The sequence below is a fragment of the Notolepis coatsorum genome, assembly GCF_963971535.1.
Source record: "Notolepis coatsorum genome assembly, contig: SCAFFOLD_834, whole genome shotgun sequence".
NCBI classification, from domain to species: domain Eukaryota; kingdom Metazoa; phylum Chordata; class Actinopteri; order Aulopiformes; family Paralepididae; genus Notolepis; species Notolepis coatsorum.
The window spans coordinates 1-25,000 of record NW_028173477.1 but is presented as its reverse complement, the minus strand read 5'-3'; the positions used below and the strand labels follow the sequence as shown (position 1 = coordinate 25,000).

Below are 25,000 nucleotides of genomic sequence, written 5' to 3'. Positions count from 1 at the left end.
CCGACAACAAACTATCATTACACATGGGCAAAACAGAGTCCATTCTCTTCGGTTCAAATAACAAACTCAGCAAGACCGACGGCTTCTCGGTTACAGTGGGTGACAATATTGTCACAAGGAAAGATGAAATTACCTACCTGGGTTCCAGCCTAGAGGCTAATCTTTCCTGTGACAAAATGGCATCCAATGTAATAAAAAAAGTCAACCAACAAACTCGATTCTTGTACCGGATCTCCTCTCTGGTAAACAAGAATACCCTGAAGACTCTGGCAGGAGCACTCATTCAAGGGTACTACAACTATGCTTGCACCTCATGGTACCAAAGCACCTCAAAGGCACTAAAAACAAAATTACAAACATCTCAAAACAAACTAGTCAGACTACTGCTTGACCTGACTCCTAGAACCCACCTCACCCCTGCCCACTTTGACAACCTAGGATGGCTTAGAGTAGACGACAGAGTACAGCAACTTGCAATGGGCCTGGTCTACAAGATACACTACACGACCAAGGTACCCATGTACATGTCAAAATACTTCCCAAAGGTCAGTGAATACCACGATCACAACACCAGAGGGAGCTCCAAAAATCATGTTAAACCCAGATTCGGCTCAAACAAGGGACTAAACACGTTTCGCAATTATGCCACATCAATGTGGAACGCCATACCCAAAGCTGTAAAGGAATGTGAATCACTACCCACTTTCAAAAACACTCTCAAAGAACACCTACGGGAGACTTCAATTCGAAACTGGCCCCTGCAAATGTCCTAACCCAACCCCCTCCAATGTACAGTAAATGACCAAGTATGGCTTTGTCAATATTCCAATGTACAATGTCCCCCACCCACCCCCTACCCAACCCCCCCCGTACAGCCCCCCCCCCCCCCCACCCACCCAACCCCACCCCACCTACCCAACCTCTTTTTGTATCACAAACAGTACTGTATTTGCACATCTGGTATGTCATAAATGTATAGATGTAGCAGTACTGTCTATGTCGTGTGTGTCATATATGTTATGATGAATTGAAAACGGGGGACCCTGATGTAAACAAGACAAAAGTCTTTCTCTGGTCTGCATCCCCTTAACAATTGTATGTATTGAGCCGTACTGTATTGTACCCATTCTGCAATCTGTTAATAAAGTTTTCAATCAATCAATCAATTCAATCAATCAATCTTCCCCTGCTCCCCAGCTGAAGGAGCTGCCCTCTGCCCCTGCTGAGGGGGAGGAGGAGGGGGAGGTGCAGGGAGAGAGGAGGCTTCGTTACGGCTGCCTGCTCCACCTCTCCTTCCCTCAGCATGCGCTGAGCACCAGAGGACTCGCTGTGGTGGAGGAGACCTACTCTGATACTGGTAAACACAGCTACTACTACTGTAATACTACTACTGTAATACTACTATATACTACTGCTACTACTGTAATACTACTACTACTGTAATACTACTACTACTGTAATACTAACTACTACTACTACTACTACTGTAATACTACTACTGTAATACTACTGTAATACTACTACTGTAATACTACTACTACTACTACTACTACTACTACTGTAATCTACTACTGTAATACTACTACTACTGTAATACTACTACTGTAGTACTACTATAATACTACTGTAATACTACTACTACTGTAATACTACTACTACTACTACTACTACTAACTACTACTGTAATACTACTACTGTAATACTACTACTGTAGTACTACTATAATACTACTGTAATACTACTACTACTGTAATACTACTGTAATACTACTACTGTAGTACTACTATAATACTACTTGTTGTGAAGGGCCAGATTAAAAGCTGAGAATCTACATTTATTGTTTTATATACCTTGTATATTATTTATATATACACGTTATATCCTTTAAGCCTGCGTTTGAATCCCAGTAATATTCACTTTCCTCATTGGATAACGTTATCGGCGCCAGACGGCGAGCCCCTAAAGTCAGGTTCAAAGGCGAGTCCAGGCATGTTGGAACATGCCTGGAGACGGCGCATTGATTCGAGACGAGAACTGAGGTTTGGCACTAGAAAGCCACTTAAGTATATATATCGCGGCAGGTGCGAACAGTAGCAGTTCATCGTGTACGTTCGTTTGGTAAAACAGTGAAGTCAAGCAGTTCGTCTAAACAGAGCGTTGAGAACCACGTGCGAAGTGAATAGTAAAAGTGTCAGAGTTAATGCAGTAACGTCAAGTTCGACTTAGTTTAATGTGAAGTAAAGAGTCGTTATTTATTGTGTATCGTGCCAACAGCAGTTCGTTCGTGTGCAGCATTACCCAGCAGTTTGTTCGTTTAGCTAGTGGAACCTTAGCCAGTGTGCGTGGACTAAATACATTGGTGCCAGTACACGAGGAGGGCCTAGTCGGAGAACCTACTGGACATGTGCATATTGGAACCGACGGCGGCGATTGCAGAACCAGTATTTGGTTGGATTATAGTGATTGTGGAACGTACTACCTGGAGAAGAGCATCGTTAATACCCACTGTCGTTTGGATTTAACCACCTTGAGGATCTACTTCGGGCTGGCTTCGTGGACCGAAGCTAGCTGGCTATCGTCATTGCTATCGTGCAATTGGATTACAGTTATTGCTTTGTTGCTGAGCATTTGGATTACAAGGACTGGATTCTGTACGCGAACCCCCTTCTTCTTCAATTGAACAGACTGAGTATCCGAACATTCTTCTTCCCTCCAGAGCTTACATCTTTGGGAGGAAACCCCTTGTCTCCAGCGGTACCAGAGTTTCCCCCTATATTGCTATCCTATGCCAGGCGGCGTTAGTCTAGTACCCCATCGTAGGAATTATTCTATTCCCACTGACTTTTGCTACTGACTGACTTATTCATATTCTTCGCCATACAAGCGCGACCTTAATTCTCATCTCTGTACAATTTGCTGCATAATAATAAATACCCTCAATGATATTTCTTTGTCACCGTGCCGTGTTATTCTGAGTGTCTGCCATAATTAGTTGTACTGTCTGGCAAGTAATACTAAGTACATAATTAGCAGTGGTTTAATCTATCACAATCTTTAATACAGTCAGGGTTTTGTAACCCCTCAGTTACAATTGGTCCTTCGAGCCGGAGGGTATCAGTAATCTTAATATCATATTAATAGTGATATGGCCAGCGGCGGACACTCTCCAAATGGCTCTCCCAAACTAGAGCGCCCTAGGCGCAAACGTCAGCCCCCTCCACACCTGGAGGACTACGCTTTCGTTTTACCTCCTAGCTTATCTAAAAAGACGCTAAGCACGGATAAAACTGATAGCTTAAGCATGCCCAATCCTATCGACTTGTCGGCCCCACCAGTAGAGACCCCAGTGGGTTCAAACGAAACTGACCTAGCTCACGGGGGGGAACAAGCGGGACATGACGTGACTATACCCCAAGACAGCGCCACCGGGATAGACCCCGGAGCGCCAAAGTATAAAGAAAGCGCCACCGGGATAGACCCCGGAACGCAAGAGACCCAAGAGCGCGCACCCGAGATAGACCTCGGCGCGCACCCAAGAGAAGAGTACCGCGTCTTAGAGATGGACCTCGGGGCGCGGGAGAAATCAAGAAGCAGCGCTCAAGAGATGGACCTCGGAGCGCGCCAAGAGAACAGGTCCCCACCAAGTCCTGTCAGCGCCCGATCACCTCCATCAGTGTCATCCCCCAGCGAGGCTGACCAGCGACTAGCACAAGCCTTGATCGCCACACTAACTGCATCAACCGAAAGAGACCGTCTCCAAGCACAGACACTTAGTGAGCGCGAACACTCTGCAGTGGAACGAGAGCACCTCCAAGCGCAACAACAGAGTGCACACGAACGCATCCGACTGGAAGAGAGTCGCCTCCAGGCTGACGCAGCGATGACTATCAGACTGGAAGAGAGGCGCCTCCAGGTTGAAGAGAACATTCAGCGAGACCGCACCAACGCGCAACGCGATGCACAGCGCGCCGCCGCCAATGCACAGCGCGAAGCGGAGCGAGACCGTCTGCAGGCGCAGATGATAGAACAATTGATCCAGAGGGCGACCCCCCCCTCGTCCACACGGAGCTCCCGGAGATCATCACGACACGGGTCGAGGGCACCTTCCCCTCCCCGACCGGTCTATACGGGACCCAGCCAACGGGAAGATCCCGCCTACGTCGCCGAGAAACTAACTAGGAGACTCCAGGACCTAGCGGAGGACGAGGGAGGACATCAAGCCCACCAGCAGGAACCTATTTTGGACCAGGAGGCCCAGTACAGCCCCGACCTCAGCCCCGAGCCACTGCGTTACAAACCCCCGACCCAACCCATGGGTGAGTTTAATACACAGTCAGCACCGAGGAGCAGCACCTGGGGGCCCGGCCTCTGGTACCCACCCAGCACTAACCCACGACCACCCGTACGGGGAGACTCGCCCAGGAGGCCTCTCCCCCTACGCGCATCTGTGTCCCAGCCATCCATGGCATCTTACCTTGGAACACCCACGTTCCCAGACTTTACGCGTGAGGACAGAGCACAGTATACGGAACTACGCATGTGTTTAGAGACTATAATGTCCGATGTACACGACGAGTCTTATAAATATGCCATCCTCCTCAAGCACCTTAAAGTGCCCAGAGCGCATAACATAGCGCTGGCATATTCGAACTCAAGAACCCCCTACTCAGATGCTCTGGTGGCCCTCGACGCGCGCTATGGACGCATATGGGATTACGTGATCCAAGAAATACGAGATATCGACCGCCTCCCCCCAGCCAAAGACAATAGAGCACTAGATGACCTCTCTATCAAGGTACAATCCCTTGTGGGGATGCTGGGGTCACAAAAGGAGAAGGGGAGATATGAACTATATGCAAATTCCAACATGGAGCGGATACTGGAGAAGCTCCCTCCAGCCCGCCAAGAGCGTTTTCGGTGGCAGAAAGACCACCGTGACCCCCACGGCCCAGAACCATCCCTCTTAGACCTGGCTGATTTCCTCGCCAGGGAGGTCAGCAGTCTACGATTAGACACATTTGTGTGGAGTGGCTCTAACCCTAAAGATGGACCGAGGAGGTTCAATGACAACCGCCGGTCCGTGACCGTTATGCACCAGGCCGAGTCAGTGCCGCGGCCCAAGAATCACAACACCCCCCCGCGAAGGGAAAGTGGAAGATTGCCTGCCAGTATTGTGAACATGAACATTGGCTGTCTCAATGTGACACCTTCAAGAAGGTGACTGCTGACGAAGTGAGTCAGTGGATCAAAGCGAACCGCCGCTGCTTCCGCTGCGCGCGCAGCCACATGGCAGCTGAGTGCCGCCTGAAGAAAAGATGCAGCAAGTGCGACGGCGCCCACCTGGATGTCCTACACGACAGCAACAAGAGGAGACCCGTACCACAAAGCAGCTTGAGAGTAGATGTCATGTATATAGACCCTGCGAAGAGCGGGAGCTCCCGAGTGCTCTTGAAGGTGGTCCGAGTGCTCTTAAGCTACGAGAACAAGGTCCTGGACACTTACGCCGTCCTCGACGATGGGTCTAAAAAGACTCTCCTCCTCGCTTCCGCCGCAGCCCAGCTGGGCCTGCGGGGTACCGAAGAAACAATGACAATCCGTACTATTCGGCGAGACCTAAAGACCATAAAGGGCGAAAACGTCTCATTCACAATAGCAGCGGTCGAGCAGCCCGAGAAGCGGTACAGCATCACTAATGCCTTCACAAGCCATGACATAAGTCTGTCACGTTATACCTACCCCATCCCACAGCTGATGGAGAAATACGTGCACCTACGCCGACTGCCTATACCGTTCATCGACGGCGCCACCCCGACCCTGCTCATAGGCTCCGACCACGCAGACCTCATCGTCCCAACGGACCAGGTCCACATCGGACCCAGAGGCTGCCCAGCCGCGGTCAAGACCCACCTGGGTTGGACGCTCCAAGGCCCCCTCTCCGGGTCTTCCAACCGACCGACGGCCACACGCTGCCTCTACACGAGGGTAAGCGACGACGACACCACCCTCTTGCAGCACGTCGAGAGACTATGGACATTAGACTCGATGCCCTTCAAGAACGAACGGAAACTAGTTCGCTCCAAGGAAGACAAGTATGCCATAGCCCTCCTCGAGCAGAAGACAAAGAGGGTCGAGGTCGACGGAGTGATGAGATACGCAACTCCACTCTTGAGGCGAGAGGGGATGCCCACCCTCCACGCATCAAAAGAAGCGACACAACGCTATCTACTGAACACCGAGCGGCGTCTAGCTAAAGACCCCCCTCAAGCCACTATATACCACGCTGAGATCGACAAACTGATCACAGCGGGACATATAAAGAAAATTGACAATCAAGAGGCAGACCAGACGACTGAATCCTGGTACGTGCCCCATCACAAGGTCCACCACAACGGCAAGAACCGCATTGTATTCAACTGCAGTTACCAGATCGGACTACAGAACCTGAATAACTTGCTCCTACCCGGCCCGACACTCGGCCCCTCCCTCCTCGGCGTACTACTACTTGTGGGGCGGCGTGGCTCAGGGGTAGAGCGGGGCGTCCAATGATCGAAGGGTTGGTGGTTCGAATCCCGCTCAAGCCCATGTCCATCCCATTGCCGTTGTGTCCTTGGGCAAGACACTTAACCTACTTGCCTCGTATGAATGTGTATGCATGTGAATGAATGTTGGTGGTGGTCGGAGGGGCCGTAGGCGTTGATTATTCGCCACGCTTCCGTGAGTCTGCCTCAGGGCAGCTCTGGCTGCAATTGTAGCTTACCACCACCGGTATGACTGTGTATGAACGAATAATGGACTCTGTGAAGCGCTCTGAGTCAGAGCAACAGTCAGTCAGAGAAGAGCGCTATATAAATCCAATCCATTATTATTATTATTATTATTATTATTACTACGTTTCCGCCAGGACAAAGTGGCCATCAGCGGCGACATCAAAGGGATGTTCCTGCAGGTGCGACTGATGGAGGAGGACAAGCCCCTGCTGCGGTTCCTGTGGAGAGAGAGGATCGACGATGAACAACCCTCCATTTATCAATGGGAGGTCCTCCCCTTCGGCACCACATGTAGCCCATGCTGCGCCACGTTCGCACTACAAAAGCACGTGACCGAAGACCCTGGAGCTGACGAGGAGGTCAGACAAAGCGAGAGAGGAGTTTCTACGTGGACAACTGCCTACAAAGCGTATCAACGCCAGAAGAAGCCGAAGCCATCCTGCTTAAGCTCCGAGCCTCCCTGATCAAAGGCGGCTTCGACCTTAGGCAGTGGGCCAGCAGTGACCCTCAAGTACTTCGCAGCCTCTCCCCAGAGACAAAGGCAGCAAGCAGCGAGACCTGGATGGCGACCACCCCAGGTGAAGCACAGGAAATTACATTGGGCCTCGTCTGGCGCTTCAAAACAGACTCGCTCCATTATAAACACACACCCCTGACCCAGGAGCAGGGAAGGTCGACCCCTCTACCGACCACTCGACGGAGCGTATACAGAACACTCGCAAGCCAATACGACCCGCTGGGGTGTATCCTACCTTACACCACTCGGGCGAAGATGCTGGTGCGAGAACTGTGGGACAAGGAGCAGGGCTGGGACGACCCCATACCCGACCACCTGGCTTCCACCTGGAGAGAGTGGGAGGGAGAACTCAACTCGCTCCAAAATGTGAACATTCGCCGGAGCTACTTCCCACCCACAGTGCGGCTGGAGACGTGTCAGATGGACCTGCACGTCTTCAGTGACGCCTCAGAAGTAGCTTACGGTTCGGTGGCTTACTTGAGAGCCCGAGAGGAGGGAGGAGAAGTACACACAGCCTTCGTCCTGGCTCGCTCAAGAATAGCCCCCCGCAAGCAACAATCTATCCCGCGTCTAGAGCTCTGCGCAGCTCTGGTAGGCGCGCAACTCGCCACGCTGATACAACGTGAACTCACCATAACGGTGCGAAAGACAATCCTGTGGTCAGACTCCATGACTGTGCTCACATGGATCCAGTCCGATTCTTGTCAATACAAAGTCTTCGTCGGAGTCCGAGTCACCGAGATTCAAGACTTGGTAGGATCAGCGTGCTGGAGATACGTTGACACCAAGCAGAACCCAGCAGATGTCATCACACGGGGGATGTCCCTAGACGACCTCACACGTCCCAACATTTACAGTGACGGTCCTGAGTTCCTCAAGCTCCCGGAGGAGGAGTGGCCTACCCCCACACCACGGGAGGCGAGTCAAGAGGAGGCAGAGATCAAGAAGTCTATGTTCTGCGGGCTGACGCACGCCCCAGCTCCAACGGACCCTAACATAGACGACTGCTTAACCCTTGAGAGTGCTCAGAAAAGGACATTCTTGTGGCACCACCCTGAGGCCCCCCCCACCACAGACATTGACGCATCGAACTACGCAGAGGCAGAACTCCTTCTGCTAAAGAGAGCCCAAAGAGACTCATTTCCAGATGAGCTAGACTGCCTGGAAGGGGAAAAGCCAATCCCCTCAGACAGCCGACTGCTCACTTTGGCCCCCGAGCTCGACACCCAGCACCTCATCAGGGTGGGTGGTCGTTTGAGACGGGCCCCAGACTTGACGGATGATGTCAAGCATCCTATCGTCCTCAACAGCCGACACAAGGTAACCGAGCTGATCATACAGAAGTACGACGAGGATGTGTACCACGCGGGGGCAGAGAGAGTCTTCGCTGAGATCCGACGACGTTATTGGATACTTCAAGGGAGAGAAGCAGTACGTCGCTTCCAACGGACTTGTTTAAACTGTCGCAAGTGGCGAGCACAGCCCAGTATACCTATGATGGCCGACCTGCCTCCCTGCCGCCTTCGACTCGGCGAGAAGGCCTTCCACTCCACGGGCGTGGACTGCTTCGGCCCTTTCAACGTCAAGAAAGGAAGAGGGACAGAGAAGAGGTGGGGCATTGTGTACAAGTGTATGACCACCCGAGCTGTTCATATAGAAATCCTCCAGACCATGAGTACGGATTCATTCCTCATGTCTTTCCGGAGATTTCAAGCCCGAAGAGGAAGCCCGTCTGTGTTGTTGTCCGATCAAGGGACAAACTTCAAAGGCGGAGAAAGAGAATTGAGAGAGAGCTTCCAGGCTATGGGTGAAGGACTTAAGACCCGCCTCGCTCCCTCTCAGATCAAATTCCAGTTCAACCCCCCGAACGCCCCTCATTTCGGGGGAGCCTGGGAAAGAGAAGTCCGTTCTATAAAGACTGCTCTGTACACCGTGCTTGGGGCCCAGACCGTGGCGGAAGAAGTCCTCACGACAGTCCTCACGGAGATCGAGGGCGTCTTGAACTCGAAGCCCCTCGGTTACGTCTCAAGTGACGTAGCAGACTTCGACCCAGTCACCCCAAACTATCTCTTGATGGGGCGGCTGGACCCTGCCCTTCCACAGGCGGTGTACAGACCTGAGGAGGTGAACGGCCGAAGAATGTGGAGATACAGTCAGGTATTGGCTGACCAGTTTTGGACCAGTTTCCTCCTCCACTATCTACCGTCCCTCCAAGCCCATCAGAAGTGGGTAAAGGACCGGGACAACCTGAAGGTGGACACAGTCGTTATGATCATAGACCAGTCACTACCCCGAGCTACGTGGCCGGCCGGCCGCGTAAGCAAAGTGATTACTGGTGCCGATGGGAAGGTCAGAGCGGCAGAAGTCATAGTCCAAGGGCGGACCTACACCCGACCCGTGGCGAAGCTGATAGAGTTGCCGGAGCTCCCTGACTCCCCTGATGACGACCATGACCCACTGACTTTGTAGATTGCCTTACTCCTCACAACAAGTATTGAGCCGTTGACTGGACTATTAATCTGTCTCCTTTAACTAATTAGGTGCGGACTAATTAGGAGGCGGCTGTTGTGAAGGGCCAGATTAAAAGCTGAGAATCTACATTTATTGTTTTATATACCTTGTATATTATTTATATATACACGTTATATCCCTTTAAGCCTGCGTTTGAATCCCAGTAATATTCACTTTCCTCATTGGATAACGTTATCGGCGCCAGACGGCGAGCCCCTAAAGTCAGGTTCAAAGGCGAGTCCAGGCATGTTGGAACATGCCTGGAGACGGCGCATTGATTCGAGACGAGAACTGAGGTTTGGCACTAGAAAGCCACTTAAGTATATATATCGCGGCAGGTGCGAACAGTAGCAGTTCATCGTGTGCGTTCGTTTGGTAAAACAGTGAAGTCAAGCAGTTCGTCTAAACAGAGCGTTGAGAACCACGTGCGAAGTGAATAGTAAAAGTGTCAGAGTTAATGCAGTAACGTCAAGTTCGACTTAGCTTAATGTGAAGTAAAGAGTCGTTATTTATTGTGTATCGTGCCAACAGCAGTTCGTTCGTGTGCAGCATTACCCAGCAGTTTGTTCGTTTAGCTAGTGGAACCTTAGCCAGTGTACGTGGACTAAATACATTGGTGCCAGTACACGAGGAGGGCCTAGTCGGAGAACCTACTGGACATGTGCATATTGGAACCGACGGCGGCGATTGCAGAACCAGTATTTGGTTGGATTATAGTGATTGTGGAACGTACTACCTGGAGAAGAGCATCGTTAATACCCACTGTCGTTTGGATTTAACCACCTTGAGGATCTACTTCGGGCTGGCTTCGTGGACCGAAGCTAGCTGGCTATCGTCATTGCTATCGTGCAATTGGATTACAGTTATTGCTTTGTTGCTGAGCATTTGGATTACAAGGACTGGATTCTGTACGCGAACCCCCTTCTTCTTCAATTGAACAGACTGAGTATCCGAACATTCTTCTTCCCTCCAGAGCTTACATCTCTGGGAGGAAACCCCTTGTCTCCAGCGGTACCAGAGTTTCCCCCTATATTGCTATCCTATGCCAGGCGGCGTTAGTCTAGTACCCCATCGTAGGAATTATTCTATTCCCACTGACTTTTGCTACTGACTGACTTATTCATATTCTTCGCCATACAAGCGCAACCTTAATTCTCATCTCTGTACAATTTGCTGCATAATAATAAATACCCTCAATGATATTTCTTTGTCACCGTGCCGTGTTATTCTGAGTGTCTGCCATAATTAGTTGTACTGTCTGGCAAGTAATACTAAGTACATAATTAGCAGTGGTTTAAGGGGGGGGGGACACTGTACACTGTACAGTGTACACTGTACATTGGAATACTGACAAAGCCATACTTGGTCATTTACTGTACAACTGGGTTAGGACATTTGTAGGGGCCAGTTTCGAATTGCAGTCTCCCGTAGGTGTTCTTTGAGAGTGTTTTTGAAAGTGGGTAGTGATTCATATTCCTTTACAGCTTTGGGTAGGGCGTTCCACATTGATGTGGCATAATTGCGAAACGTGTTTAGTCCCTTGTTTGAGCCGAATCTGGGTTTAACATGATTTGTGGAGCTCCCTCTGGTGTTGTGATCGTGGTATTCACTGACCTTTGGGAAGTATTTTGACATGTACATGGGTACCTTGGTCGCGTAGTGTATCTTGTAGACCAGGCCCATTGCAAGTTGCTGTACTCTGTCGTCTACTCTAAGCCATCCTAGGTTGTCAAAGTGGGCAGGGGTGAGGTGGGTTCTAGGAGTAAGGTCAAGCAGTAGTCTGACCAGTTTGTTTTGAGATGTTTGTAATCTAGTTTTTAGTGCCTTTGAGGTGCTTTGGTACCATGAGGTGCAAGCATAGTCATAGTACCCTTGAATGAGTGCTCCTGCCAGAGTCTTCAGGGTATTCTTGTTTACCAGAGAGGAGATCCGGTACAAGAATTTAGTTTGTTGGTTGACTTTTTTTATTACATTGGATGCCATTTTGTCACAGGAAAGATTAGCCTCTAGGATGGAACCCAGGTAGGTAATTTCATCTTTCCTTGTGACAATATTAGTCACCCACTGTAACCGAGAAGCTGTCGGTCTTGCTGAGTTTGTTATTTGAACCGAAGAGAATGGACTCTGTTTTGCCCATGTGTAATGATAGTTTGTTGTCGGCGAGCCATATGCAGATTTTGCCTAGTTCTGAGCTGAGGGCTTTTTCAACCTGTAACTTGTTCTTGTCAGAGACCAGCAGGGCTGAGTCGTCCGCAAACAGGAACAAGTTGCAGTCACAAGCTGACGACATGTCATTTGCATAAATTAGGAATAGTAGTGGTCCTAGTATGCTTCCTTGTGGAACACCACAGTTCACTGTGAGGGGGGGGGGATAGGGTACCGTTTACCGCCACCATCTGTTCTCTCCCCTCCAGGTAGGATTGTATCCAGCTCACTGATAGACTATCAAAACCAATTGCTTTTAGCTTGTCAACCAGAATGGTGTGATTGACAGTGTCTTTTGTAGGTCCAGCATGACCATGCCGCAGTATTTTCCCGCGTCCACCTCTTGTTTGATGTGGTCGTTCAAATAGAGAAGGCATGTGTCAGTGGAGTGGGATGTTCTGAAGCCAGATTGGAATTCGTAGATTAGATTTTTTTCCGCAAGGTACTTTTCGATCTGTTCGTATACTATTTTTTCCATGACTTTCGAGATGGATGTAAGGATAGAAACAGGGCGGTAGTTGCCTGGGTCTAATTTGCTGCCCTTTTTGTGCAGGGGTGTTACTCTCGCAATTTTGAAGTCCTTGGGGACGTGTCCCTGTTTTATGGAGAGGTTTATTATGTGTGTGATGACTGGGGTGATGGCGGCTGCTGAGTCTCTGAGGAATTTGGAGGGGATGTTGTCATGGCCAGTGGCCTTGTTCGGTTGGAGGGCGCTCAGTTTTTTTAGTACCTCATCTGTAGTTACCATTTTTAGTAAGGTACATTTCCTGTAATACTAATACTACTTGGTTAGGTTTAGGTTTACTTTATTTGATCAAGGGGGACAGCGTACATTAATAAAACATTTTACAGATGTAAATGGACCCAATTTGAGCCAAAAGGCTCATTTCCCAGAAGGTACAGGCTAAGATCCTGTGTGAAAAAGGGTTAGCAATAAAAACAGAATAAAATCAAGATAAATAACATTAGAATAAAAACACAACAAAAGCACATAGACATACGATAGGGATACAGGGCACAATACAGTCATGGACACAAGGACAGAGCACATCATGACATATTAAAAGACCCAGACATAGACAAACGCACCATATCCACACACACACACACACACACACACACACACACACAGTGTTGACAATTCTGGTTTTCAATGAGCCATTCCTTAACCCTGCACATGAATGATATGATGTGGACACTCTAATTGTATGAGGTATTGAGTTCCATTGGTGGGATGCTCTATATGAAAAGACGGCCTGGCCAAATACACTTTTTTTTAAAGGGATTGTACAGTCCCCCCTTGCCGCACCTCTAGTGTTCCTGGTTGAGGCAGACTTGAGGTTGATGAAACCGGACAAAGGAGGAGGAGCCAATCCACACTTTATTTTAAAAACTAGACAGACGTTTTGATAAAGAGTCAGGTTTTCCCAACTGAGTAGATTATATTTTTTTAGAATGTGACAGTGATGGTACCTGAATGGTCTCTTGTCTAGAATTTTGATTGCTTGTTTGTATAGTGATTGAAGTGGTTTCAGAATGGTGGAATATGAATTGGACCAGGTTATCAAACAGTATGTGATGTGGGAAAGAACCATTGAATGAAAATATAGCTTTGCTGCCTCGGTTGAAAGGAGGTTTCTTATGTACCTGAAGTTTGATAGACTTTTTTTTTATGTGATTTTTGAAACTAAGGTTTCGGTCTATGTATAGTCCTAAGTACTTGTATTCTGATGCTACCTGTAATTTCTGACCGGAGATGAAGATATCCTGCTCTGCAACTTCTCTGTGGCCCTTGGAGAAGAACATACAGACAGTCTTAGAGACATTCAATTGTAAACAGCTGTTCTTAAGCCAGGATGTGACATTCACCATGACATTAGACAATTTGGTTGCAACCTCTTCTGTGGTTTTACCATGTGTAAAGATCACCATATCATCAGCATACATCAGTACATCACATTGGCCACACACCGAAGGCAAATCGTTAATGTACATGCTGAACAGGATTGGACCCAAGACAGAGCCCTGCGGGACACCAGTTGACAGACCAGATGGCAGTAGATTTATGATTTTCAATTTTGACAAGTTGGGAACGGAATGAAAGGTATGATTTGAAGAGGTTGAGGAACTCTATGGAGAAGTTGAAATTGACCAGCTTTTGGAGTAGAATAGTATGATTAACGGTGTCGAAAGCTTTCCTTAGATCAAGGAACACAGCCCCCACAACCGTACCCCTGTCCATTGAAGCCTTGACTCTCTCTAAGAAGAAGCATGTTGCTGTTTCTGTTGAATGATTGGCCCTGAATCCAAATTGCATTGGGTGCAGTGGGAAGGAGCTGTTATTAAGATGATCAGTGACCTGTTTGGCAATCAGTTTTTCAAATACCTTGGACACTATGGGTAGAATACTGATGGGTCTGTAATTGGATGTCATGAGAGGGTCACCACTTTTAAATAAAGGGACCACAAGGCAGGCTTCCATGGGTTAGGAAAACTCCCTTGATTGAAACCCATATTGATTATATGGGTCAGTGACTTCACTATAGAGGAGTTTATCTCTTTCAGCATGAGTGTGTCCATGCCATATATATATTCTTTTTATTTGAAATCTTTATTTCGAACATGCAATGAATACAAACAAATCAATAACAAAAGCAAAACACAACTCAATCTACATGTTCGAAAAGGAGTAGGAAGAAGTATACACTTATTTAATCCTACCCCTTTTCCACTACTCAAATGAGTGTACTATTTTAAAACATAAAAAAAAAATATATATATATATATATATATATATATGCAAAACAAAAAAACAAAAACTATATATGTAAAACACGAAAGAAATAAAATAAAAATTTAAACACCTGTGAATATCAAGTCCCTTCCTCATCCCTGTACCTTGTGAACATAATTTCCTTATACATCAGTTTGAATGGTCTCATGTTTGGACATTGCTTTAGCACCACATTTAGACTGTTTCACAGTTTCACTCCACATATCGAGATGCAGTGTCTTCTCATGGTAGTGAGTACATTTAGCACTTTTAAATTGTGTTCTCCCCTCAGATTATAACCCCCCTCCCTATCAAAGAACAATTCTTGAATGTTTCTTGGAAGTGCATGACTTTTTGCTTTATACATTAATTGTGCCGTTTTAAATTCCACAAGATCATTTAACTTCAATGTCTTTGACTCCAAAGACATTAGCTCTTGAGGATTTGAGGGATGTAATTATATTTGCAACCTCTATCTCAGTGACTGATTTTGGTACGACTGCTGGTTCATTAATATTGACAGTAGATGGCAGATTAGGACTACTGTCCTGAACTGCGAAGCTTTGGGCTATTGCAACCATAGACTCTACAAAATACTGATTGAGGGCCGGTGCTATGTCTGACGGATACTGTAAAGTTTTGTCATTGACCTTCAGTTCAATTGGCTTAACACTTTGATTGCCTAAGGCTAAATTCATGATATACCATCCCTTGCCAGCTCTATTTGTCTATGGAAAAGTTCCCCTTCTTTGCAGGGCTATAACTTTTTAAATTCTATTGCTAAATTGCCATTATTAGGACCCATTCAAGGTCCTATATGTATTGTTCATTGTGTAGCAACGTTAAACTTTTTCATTCACATATTCATAGTAAAATATGGTCTAAAGTATAAGTATGTTTTCATCTCTTTCTGCAGCTTTCTCCAGAACGTGATTTATAGCCCCAAATGCATTATATTGATGATGAAATACAGTTTGGTAGGAATCTGTGCGAGATCAAAAATTTCAATTGGACGTACTTCTAGAAGTTTCTACGTATCATCTGATGATGACCGGATGGGCGGGGGATCGTTTATAATTCCGTGGGCAGCGTTATATCATTCATCTAGTGTGGGTGATATGATCATCAGAGCAGTTTATATCGAACACGTTCAAAAATAACGCTGAATCTTACCGTATCTTCCTCGCGCCGTTGGACGATGAACGTGGAACTGAAATATTCCTATTATGGGATGTAGAAATACGCGATCTATTTCCAGGTTGTATAATAGTATATACGTCCAAATCATGTTGTTTATCGAGTTATTGGCAACGGATCGCTATGTATTGTGTCGAGATCGATTCCCGGGACCTATAGAGAGTGCCCGGAAGTAATATGGACGATCAGCACTTCAACCACATAACTTCCTGTTTGGCGCTTCTGCCGATCGGCCACCAGATGGCGCTCTTGAACCGCTAGAGGTTTGAGAGGAGCTCAGAACTGTGTGTGAAGGCTGCGGATGGAAAATATGATTCCGATCACAGATTTTTGAAATATTGATATTAAAGACGAGTTACGGCGTCCTCTGCAACTTGAGCATGGCGGGGAAGGACGCCTAAACACGTTTTCGGCACTTAAAGTGTTAATTGCAGCTTTGTTTTGACCAGTTCATTTCTTGATCTGACTCCATATAACCTTTGATATAACTACTACTACAATACTACTAATATACTACTATAATACTACTGCTGCTACTACTACTACTACTACTACTACTACTACTACTACTACTACTACTACTACTACTACTACTGATACTACTACTGATACTACTACTATTACCACTACTGATACTACTACTACAATACTACTAATATACTACTACTGCTACTGCTGCTACTACTACTGATACTACTACTACTATTACCACTACTGATACTACTACTATAATACTACTAATATACTACTATAATACTACTACTGCTACACTACTGCTACTGCTGTTACTACTACTACTACTGCTGCTACTACTACTATTACCACTACTGATACTACTATTGATACCACTACTACTACTACTGCTGCTGATGCTATTATTACTACTACTACTACTACTACTATCATTACTAAGATAGTAAAGAAGAAGTAAGAAGTAAGAATGCTCTTTGTCGACTATAGCTCTGCCTTCAACACTATATTCCCCCATAAACTCATTAGTAAACTCCAAACCCTGGGTCTGTGTAATATACTGTGTAACTGGGTGCTGGACTTCCTCACAAACCGCACACAAGCCGTCAGGCTGGGCAACTACACCTCGTCCACCCTGTCTCTCAGCACCGGCGCCCCGCAGGGTTGCGTACTCAGCCCATTACTGTACACCCTGCTCACACATGACTGTTCCCCCTCCTACCCCTCCAATTACATCATCAAGTTTGCAGACGATACCACAATTGTGGGTCTCATAACAAACAACAATGAGTCTGCCTACAGGAGGGAGGTGGAAGACCTTACAGCCTGGTGTGACAATAACAACCTGGCGCTCAATATAAAGAAAACAAGAGAGATCATAGTGGATTTTAGAAGATCAAGGCCTGACCACTCCCCTCTGCTCATCAACAACGAGGTAGTGGAGAGGGTCACTGAGTTCAAGTTCCTGGGTCTCAGTGTGAGTGAGAGCCTGTCCTGGAGCACCAACACCGCCTCAGTGATCGGGAAAGCTCAGCAACGCCTATACTACCTAAGGAAGCTGAAGCAGGCTGGCCTGCCACCAAATCTCCTTGTCAACTTCTATCATTGTGCGGTTGAGAGTGTGCTGACCTACGGTGTGTCTGTGTGGTTCTCCAGCTGCACAAAGGCAGAGCAAGAGGCTCTACAGAGGGTGGAGAAGGCGGCAGGCAGGATCGTCGGGACTCCTCTACCAAACATCACCTCTGTCTTCACCTCCCGCTGCCTCCACCGCTCCAAGTGTATCATCAAGGACCAGTCTCACCCAGCACATCACCTCTTTCAGCTCCTTCCCTCGGGGAGGAGATACCAGTCCATACATGCGAAGAGTTCAAGACTTATGAACAGCTTTTTCCCCCAAGCAGTCAGACTGTTAAACTCTCATTGACTGTCCCCTCACGTGCACCATGCACTTTACCTGGACTTGATAAACCATTATGTTACCGCTCATCATGCACTTTATTATTTAAAATATTCTGTTATATGTACAGTGTACAGTGTTATATGTATATTGTACTACGGTCTGTGGGAGCTCCCCTGCCATTTCGTTTGTATACTTGTGTGCAATGACAATTAAAAGAGTATTCTATTCTACTACTACTACTATCATTACTAATACTACTACTACAGCCAGGATGGGCCGTGGTCATGCAGGCCGGGATATTGGAGACCATAACAGCGACGATAAAACTGAACACGGACACGATAAGGAACGATATTGGGAAGTTACGGGAGGAATTGAGGAAGGAACAGGAGGACTTCAGAGGTGAAATGTATACAGAACTCAAAAGGGTGGATGAGAAGATGGCGGAACAGGACAGAAACGTAACAGAGTTACAGACTAGAACGGCGCAAACGGAGGAATGGAACACAGAGATACACGAGGTGTTAACGTGTGCGATTCAAAAACAAGAACAGATGGAGACAAAGATATCGGACATGGAGGGGAGGTCACAGAGAAATAACATCAGAATATGGGGATTGAAAGAAGGAGTCGAAGGGGAATCGGTGATCCAATATGTGGAAAAGCTTATCAAGGAACAACTGGAGGAGACGGGACTGGAAAAAATGGAGATACAGAGGGCCCACAGGGCGTTGGCTCCGAGACCACAACCGGACAGACCTCCGAGGGCGGTGATTATTAACTTTCTGAGATTTGAGATTAAGGAATTGATACTCAGAACCGCGTGGACCAAGAAGATAGAAATCGAGGGGAAAAGACTGTCGTTTGATCACGATTACTCGACAGCGGTAGCAATAACACGCAGGTCCTACGCGGGACTGAAGAGAATTCTGAAAGAAAACAGAATGAAATTCCAATCACCCATGACCTCGCTAAGGATTCACTGGAAGGAAGGGACGGTGACGTACGCGACGGCGGCGGAGGAGATGAGGCGACGGGGGATGCAGATGGCGGAGGACGGAGAAGGAAGGGGACAGGAGGGCCAGACGCTGAGCCTGCAGCAGAGATTGGAGAAAGCACGCAGATGGACCAGAGTAGGAGATCGAAACCCGGGAGAGGAGGGAGGAGAGAGGAGAAGGTTGAGGTGAGATGTGACAGACCGAAGGCGGAGACGGACGAGGAGGCCAGAGACTGAGAAGGAGGGGAGAGGAGGCGGGAGGAGACGAACGGATGAGTACACGCACAAGAGATTGAAAAAACTATACAAATAGAGACAAAATATAGAAACTGAAATAACATATACATAAACACACATTCCCAGGTAGAGGCAGGATATAGGAACGAACATAACGTATACATGGACACATAATACACATGCTGATGGAGGAAATAAATTGAAATATAATTAGGTATGATAGACGGAACACAGAACATATTGAAACAAATACATAGACACACACTGCGTAACACAGTTGGAAGGGATTAAGGGGATAAATGGACATCACATAGAAAATAGAGGGGAGGAAAAGAAAGTAAGAAGGGGTACACAGAAGACACCACACACGGGTTTGGGAGGAAGGAGGGACATTGGAACATATGAGCCACATTGAGAGGGACCTAGGAAATGGGGGTCTTTGATCAGAATGAAGGACAGAGTGCTTTTGACCAGGAGCTCGACAGCAATAAAAACAGTAAGAAGGCTGGACAAATATGACGAGCGGTTGGGGGTAAAGGTTTCAAACCCCCAAGCCGTCAGGAGGAGGCCTCTCACTAGGAGAGCAATTACTCCTCACCCACCAGCAGGGGACAGGGGGGGACACAGGGACCCCCCGAACGCCTTGGGAGCACTTTATGTAAAGTTTATGTTTTTTATTTATGTTAATCATTATATGTATTCGGTGAAGAGAGCGGAGGCTACAACCGGAGGGGGGAATGAATGTGACATGGGGGGGACTGAGAGACGAAAGAAGAAGAAAGATGACAATGGTTAAAGGTATAAAAATGATGTCGTTAAACGTTAATGGAATGAATAATACGATAAAGAGGGGCAAAGTGATGTTGAAATGTAAAAAAAGTGAGATGGAAGTGATTTTTCTGCAGGAGACACATTTGGTAGCACAGGATCATGAGAAACTGAAGAGATTTGGATATGAAAATGCATACTATAGTTCCTTTAAACGGAACCTGAGGAGAGGAGTAATCACGTTAATCAAAAACAGTCAAATTTGAATTGATCAAGGAAGTAAGAGACAAGGAGGGAAGGTTTGTTCTGGTGAAGGGAAAAATGGAGGGTCAAATGATTACGTTAGTGAATGTTTATGCACCCCCAGAGAGTGAGAGGGATTTATATGAGACCATTTTTGATATGATAGTGATGGAACTAGAAGGGATATTGATATGCGCGGGAGATTTTAATGTAGTACTGAATCACGACCTAGACACCACGAGTACTAGAAAAGGACGGGCACCAATCAGTAGATATATGAATATTCAGATGACGGAAATGGGAATTACAGATGTTTGGAGGGGGATGCACGCCATGGACAGGGAATACACGCATTACTCACACCCGCACGTGACATATGCGAGAATAGACTACTTTTTGATGACGACGGGGGACAGTTACAGGGTACGGGAGAGCAGAATAGGAGTAGCGGACATATCGGATCACAGTGCCATATATCTGACAGTAGAAGGGAGACGGAGGAACACGATCTGGAGACTAAATGTAGGAATATTAAATAACAAGGGGGTGGTGAGTCAGATCAAGGAGGAGATAGCCAGGTATAAGGAAGAAAATGACAACGGGGCGGTACACCCGAACATTCTATGGGACACACTGAAGGTGGTGATAAGGGGGAAATTGATAGAGAAGACAGCAATGCTGAAGAAGGCCAGAACGGAGACATATCACAATCTGATAGGGAAGCTGAAGAAGCTAGAGGGGAGACACCAGATATCAAAAGAACAGGAAACGCTCGGAGAAATCAAAGAAGTAAAGGCCAGGATAAATAGGGAATTATTGACGGAAATAGAAAAGAAAGCGAGGTTCATGAAACAAACGTACTATGAAGGGGGACCAAAAGCGACCAGACTGTTGGCTAGGAGAATTAGGACGCAACAGAAGTTGAACACGATACACACAATAAGGGATACAAAGACTAATGAAATATTGAGGGACCCAGCTGAAATAGAGAGGACATTTAGAGAATACTATGAGAAACTATACACACAGCCAAAAGCAGCGGGAGAAGAGGAAATAGAAGCATATCTGGAGAAGCTAGAGTTACCATCGATAGGGAAAGAACAGAATGAAGAATTAAATAAAATAATTACGGAACGAGAACTCGAAGAGGCAATTAGTAGAGCTAAAAACAACAAATCTCCGGGGAGCGATGGATTCCCATCGGAATTCTACAAGACATTTAGAACAGAATTAGCACTCATGTTAGGGGCGGCGTTCAGACACACGATGGAAGAGGGCAAAATGCCCCCCCTCGTGGAAGGAAGCCATAATCACCACGATACCGAAGGAAGGGAAGGATAGAGAATTATGTAGTAGTTTCAGACCCGTGTCCATACTCAACGTGGATTACAAGATGTATACATCGATAATATCAAAGAGATTTGAGACGTTTATGCCAGACATTATAGATGAAGATCAAACTGGATTTATTAAAGGGAGACAGACACAGGACAACGTGAGAAAGACATTACACATAGTAGAGGAGATACAAAAACAAGGTGGTAGCGCGGTACTGATTAGCCTGGATGCAGAAAAAGCATTCGACGGTGTGAGCTGGACATTTTTATACAGAACATTGATGAGGTTCGGACTGAATGGGAGGGCAATGAAGATGATCAAGGCACTATATCAAAAACACTATAGATACTATATCAAGAACCGACAGCGAGGGTTAAGGTGAATGGCAGCCTGACGGATAGAATCGGATTAGAGAGGGCTACCAGACAGGGATGTTGTCTCTCACCAACGCTCTTCGCCGTTTTCATAGAACCACTGGCACAACTGATCAGACAGACCGAGGACATCAAGGGAGTAAGGATAAAGGGAACGGAATATAAACTAGGCCTATTTGCGGATGAAGTGATAGTATACATGAGACAACCAGACAAGAGCTTCCCGGCACTGATGGATCTACTGAAGGAATATGGCCACTACTCAGGATACAAACTAAACGTGACAAAGACACAGACCTTAGCATGGAACTATACCCCAACGACGGAAATTAGGGAACAGTACGGGATAAGATGGGACATGGACAAGATTAAATACTTAGGGGTGAACATCACGAGAGGGGTGGGGAAACTGTTTGAGGCGAACTATACACAGATAAATCAGAACATCAAGAGAGACTTAGAGAGATGGACAGTAATGCCCTTGGACTTCAATTCAAGAATATAGGTCATTAAAATGAACATACTATCAAGGTTACTGTACCTGTTCCAGTTACTACCGATACAAATACCACAGAATCAATTCAGGGAGTGGGACAGACTGATATCGAGGTTCATATGGGCGGGGAGAAGACCACGGGTCAGATATAAAACACTACAACTACCAAAGGAAGAGGGAGGGATGGCAGTACCCAGCCTACAAGATTACTATTATGCAGCACAACTGAGAGCAGTGACATGCTGGTGTAACGACAAGTATGAGGCAAGATGGAAAGACATTGAAAAAGAAGGGGAGGGATACAAGGTACAAGCTCTGGTGGGAGATAGGGAACTATTCAAAGAGAAAGAGGGACTGTTAGATCCAATCACCAAATGCACCTTGACCATATGAAACACACAAATTGGAGAAGCAGACAGGGGTTCTGAGATGGATAGCACATGACAAGAGATTCAAACCAGGGAGGTTGGACCATGGATTCAGAAGGTGGGAGAGGGGGGGGCAACAGCGATATGCAAATTGATAGAGAAGGCCAGAAACGCAATAACAAGACTGTGGTACAAAGAAGACCCACCGACAATAGCACAATGGGTAGGAATAGTAGGGGAGATACAGGATATGGAGAGGATAACACACATGCTGAGGTTACAGGAAGAGAAATTTGGAGAAAGATGGGGAAAGTGGGAGGATTACAAGGGGAACGAAAACGACATCACAGAGGAAGAACCAAATGCAACACAAGAGGGCGAAGGGTAAAGGAGGAAAGAGGTTCAAGGAGGGTCTCTGAACCCATGTCACAAAATGCTGCTTTAGTTAGCTTTTTTATTTAAATTTTTGTTTAGGGTATGACAACTGTTTTATGTTTTTCCATTTTATTATTTATGTTTGGGGAATTTCTGCTCATGTCAGTATTTTTTATTTTGTTTTTGAGTATTAAATTTTTTATTTATTGTTTGTCTGTTTAATAGTGTTGTTGATGTTATTGTATATGTTGTGTTGTATGTCTATAAATGTTTAATACAAATTTAAGTTTAAAAACAACAAAAAATACTACTACTATCATTACTGCTGATACTACTACTAATACTCCTACCAACAGCTACTACTACTACTACTACTACTACTACTACTATCATTACTACTACTAATATTACTACTACTACTACTACTACTACTACTACTACTACTACTACTACTATACTACTACTATAATACTACTACTATAATACTACTACTATACTACTACTATGATACTACAACTGCTACAGCTGCTACTACTATTGCTACTACTACTACTACTACTACTACTACTACTACTACTACTACTACTACTACTACTACTACTACTACTACTACTAATACTACTACTACTACTAATACTACTACTACTAATACTAATACTAATATTCCTACTACTACTACTACTACTACTACTACTACTACTACTACTACTACTACTACTACTACTACTACTATTGCTACTACTACTACTACTACTACTACTACTACTACTACTACTACTAATACTAATACTAATACTAATATTCCTACTACTACTACTACTACTACTACTACTACTACTACTACTACTACTACTACTACTACTACTAATATTAATTATATTAATACTACTACAGTCCTCCTCCTCCCACCCAGCACACCCTCTCAGACACTACAGGTCCTCCCAGGCTGGACCACCAGATTCAAGAGCACTTTCTTCCCAGTGGCTTTAAGATCCTTCTTCTTCTGTGTGTCCAGCTCCTGAGCTGCGTGGCTTTAAGATCCTTCTTCTTCTTCTTCTTCTTCTTCTTCTTCTTCTTCTTCTTCTTCTTCTTCTTCTTCTTCTTCTTCTTCTTCTTCTTCTTCTTCTTCTTCTTCTTCTTCTTCTTCTTCTTCTTCTTCTTCTTCTTCTTCTTCTTCTTCTTCTTCTTCTTCTTCTTCTTCTTCTTCTTCTTCTTCTTCTTCTTCTTCTTCTTCTTCTTCTTCTTCTTCTTCTTCTTCTTTCTTCTTCTTCTTCTTCTTCTTCTTCTTCTTCTTCTTCTTCTTCTTCTTCTTCTTCTTCTTCTTCTTCTTCTTCTTCTTCTTCTTCTTCTTCTTCTTCTTCTTCTTCTTCTTCTTCTTCTTCTTCTTCTTCTTCTTCTTTCTTCTTCTTCTTCTTCTTCTTCTCTCTTCTTCTTCTTCTTCTTCTTCTTCTTCTTCTTCTTCTTCTTCTTCTTCTTCTTCTTCTTCTTCTTCTTCTTCTTCTTCTTCTTCTTCTTCTTCTTCTTCTTCTTCTTCTTCTTCTTCTTCTTCTTCTTCTTCTTCTTCTTCTTCTTCTTCTTCTTCTTCTTCTTCTTCTTCTTCTTCTTCTTCTTCTTCTTCTTCTTCTTCTTCTTCTTCTTCTTTCTTCTTCGTGTCCAGGTCCTGAGCTGCGTGGCCACAAGCATGGGAAGCTCCAGAGGTGGGTACGAGACAAGGCTCTGGTCCAGGCCTTTCAGAACGTTCTCCTCATCATACTAGGTGAGAAAACACTCGCTACTATAATAATAATATATTTTCAAGAAAATCAATGTGAAATGATGTAACGTCATGGTGTCCAAATTCTGCCACATTTTGATAGGATTCTATCACATTTCACAACAATAACGAATATAACTTACCCTGCGCCGTTTTCACTGAGGTTTCTTACAAATTAACAATGCTTTATTTGTCCTTTTATAGAGCAGAT

At 45.8% G+C, this 25,000-nt stretch overlaps 1 protein-coding gene across 1 annotated transcript in view; it reads left to right on the top strand.

Moving 5' to 3' along the window:
• The window catches only part of LOC311247777 (RAD52 motif-containing protein 1-like), a gene marked incomplete at both ends in the record, with an annotated part of 51,287 nt that extends 26,495 nt beyond the window's left edge, over nt 1-24,792 (top strand). Inside the window, 2 exons of the mRNA XM_084338775.1 lie at nt 1,198-1,357; nt 24,694-24,792. Coding sequence (XP_084194901.1) covers nt 1,198-1,357; nt 24,694-24,792 — 259 coding nt within the window. The remainder of the gene's footprint in view (nt 1-1,197; nt 1,358-24,693) is intronic.
• Nucleotides 24,793-25,000: the final 208 nt, after the last annotated feature.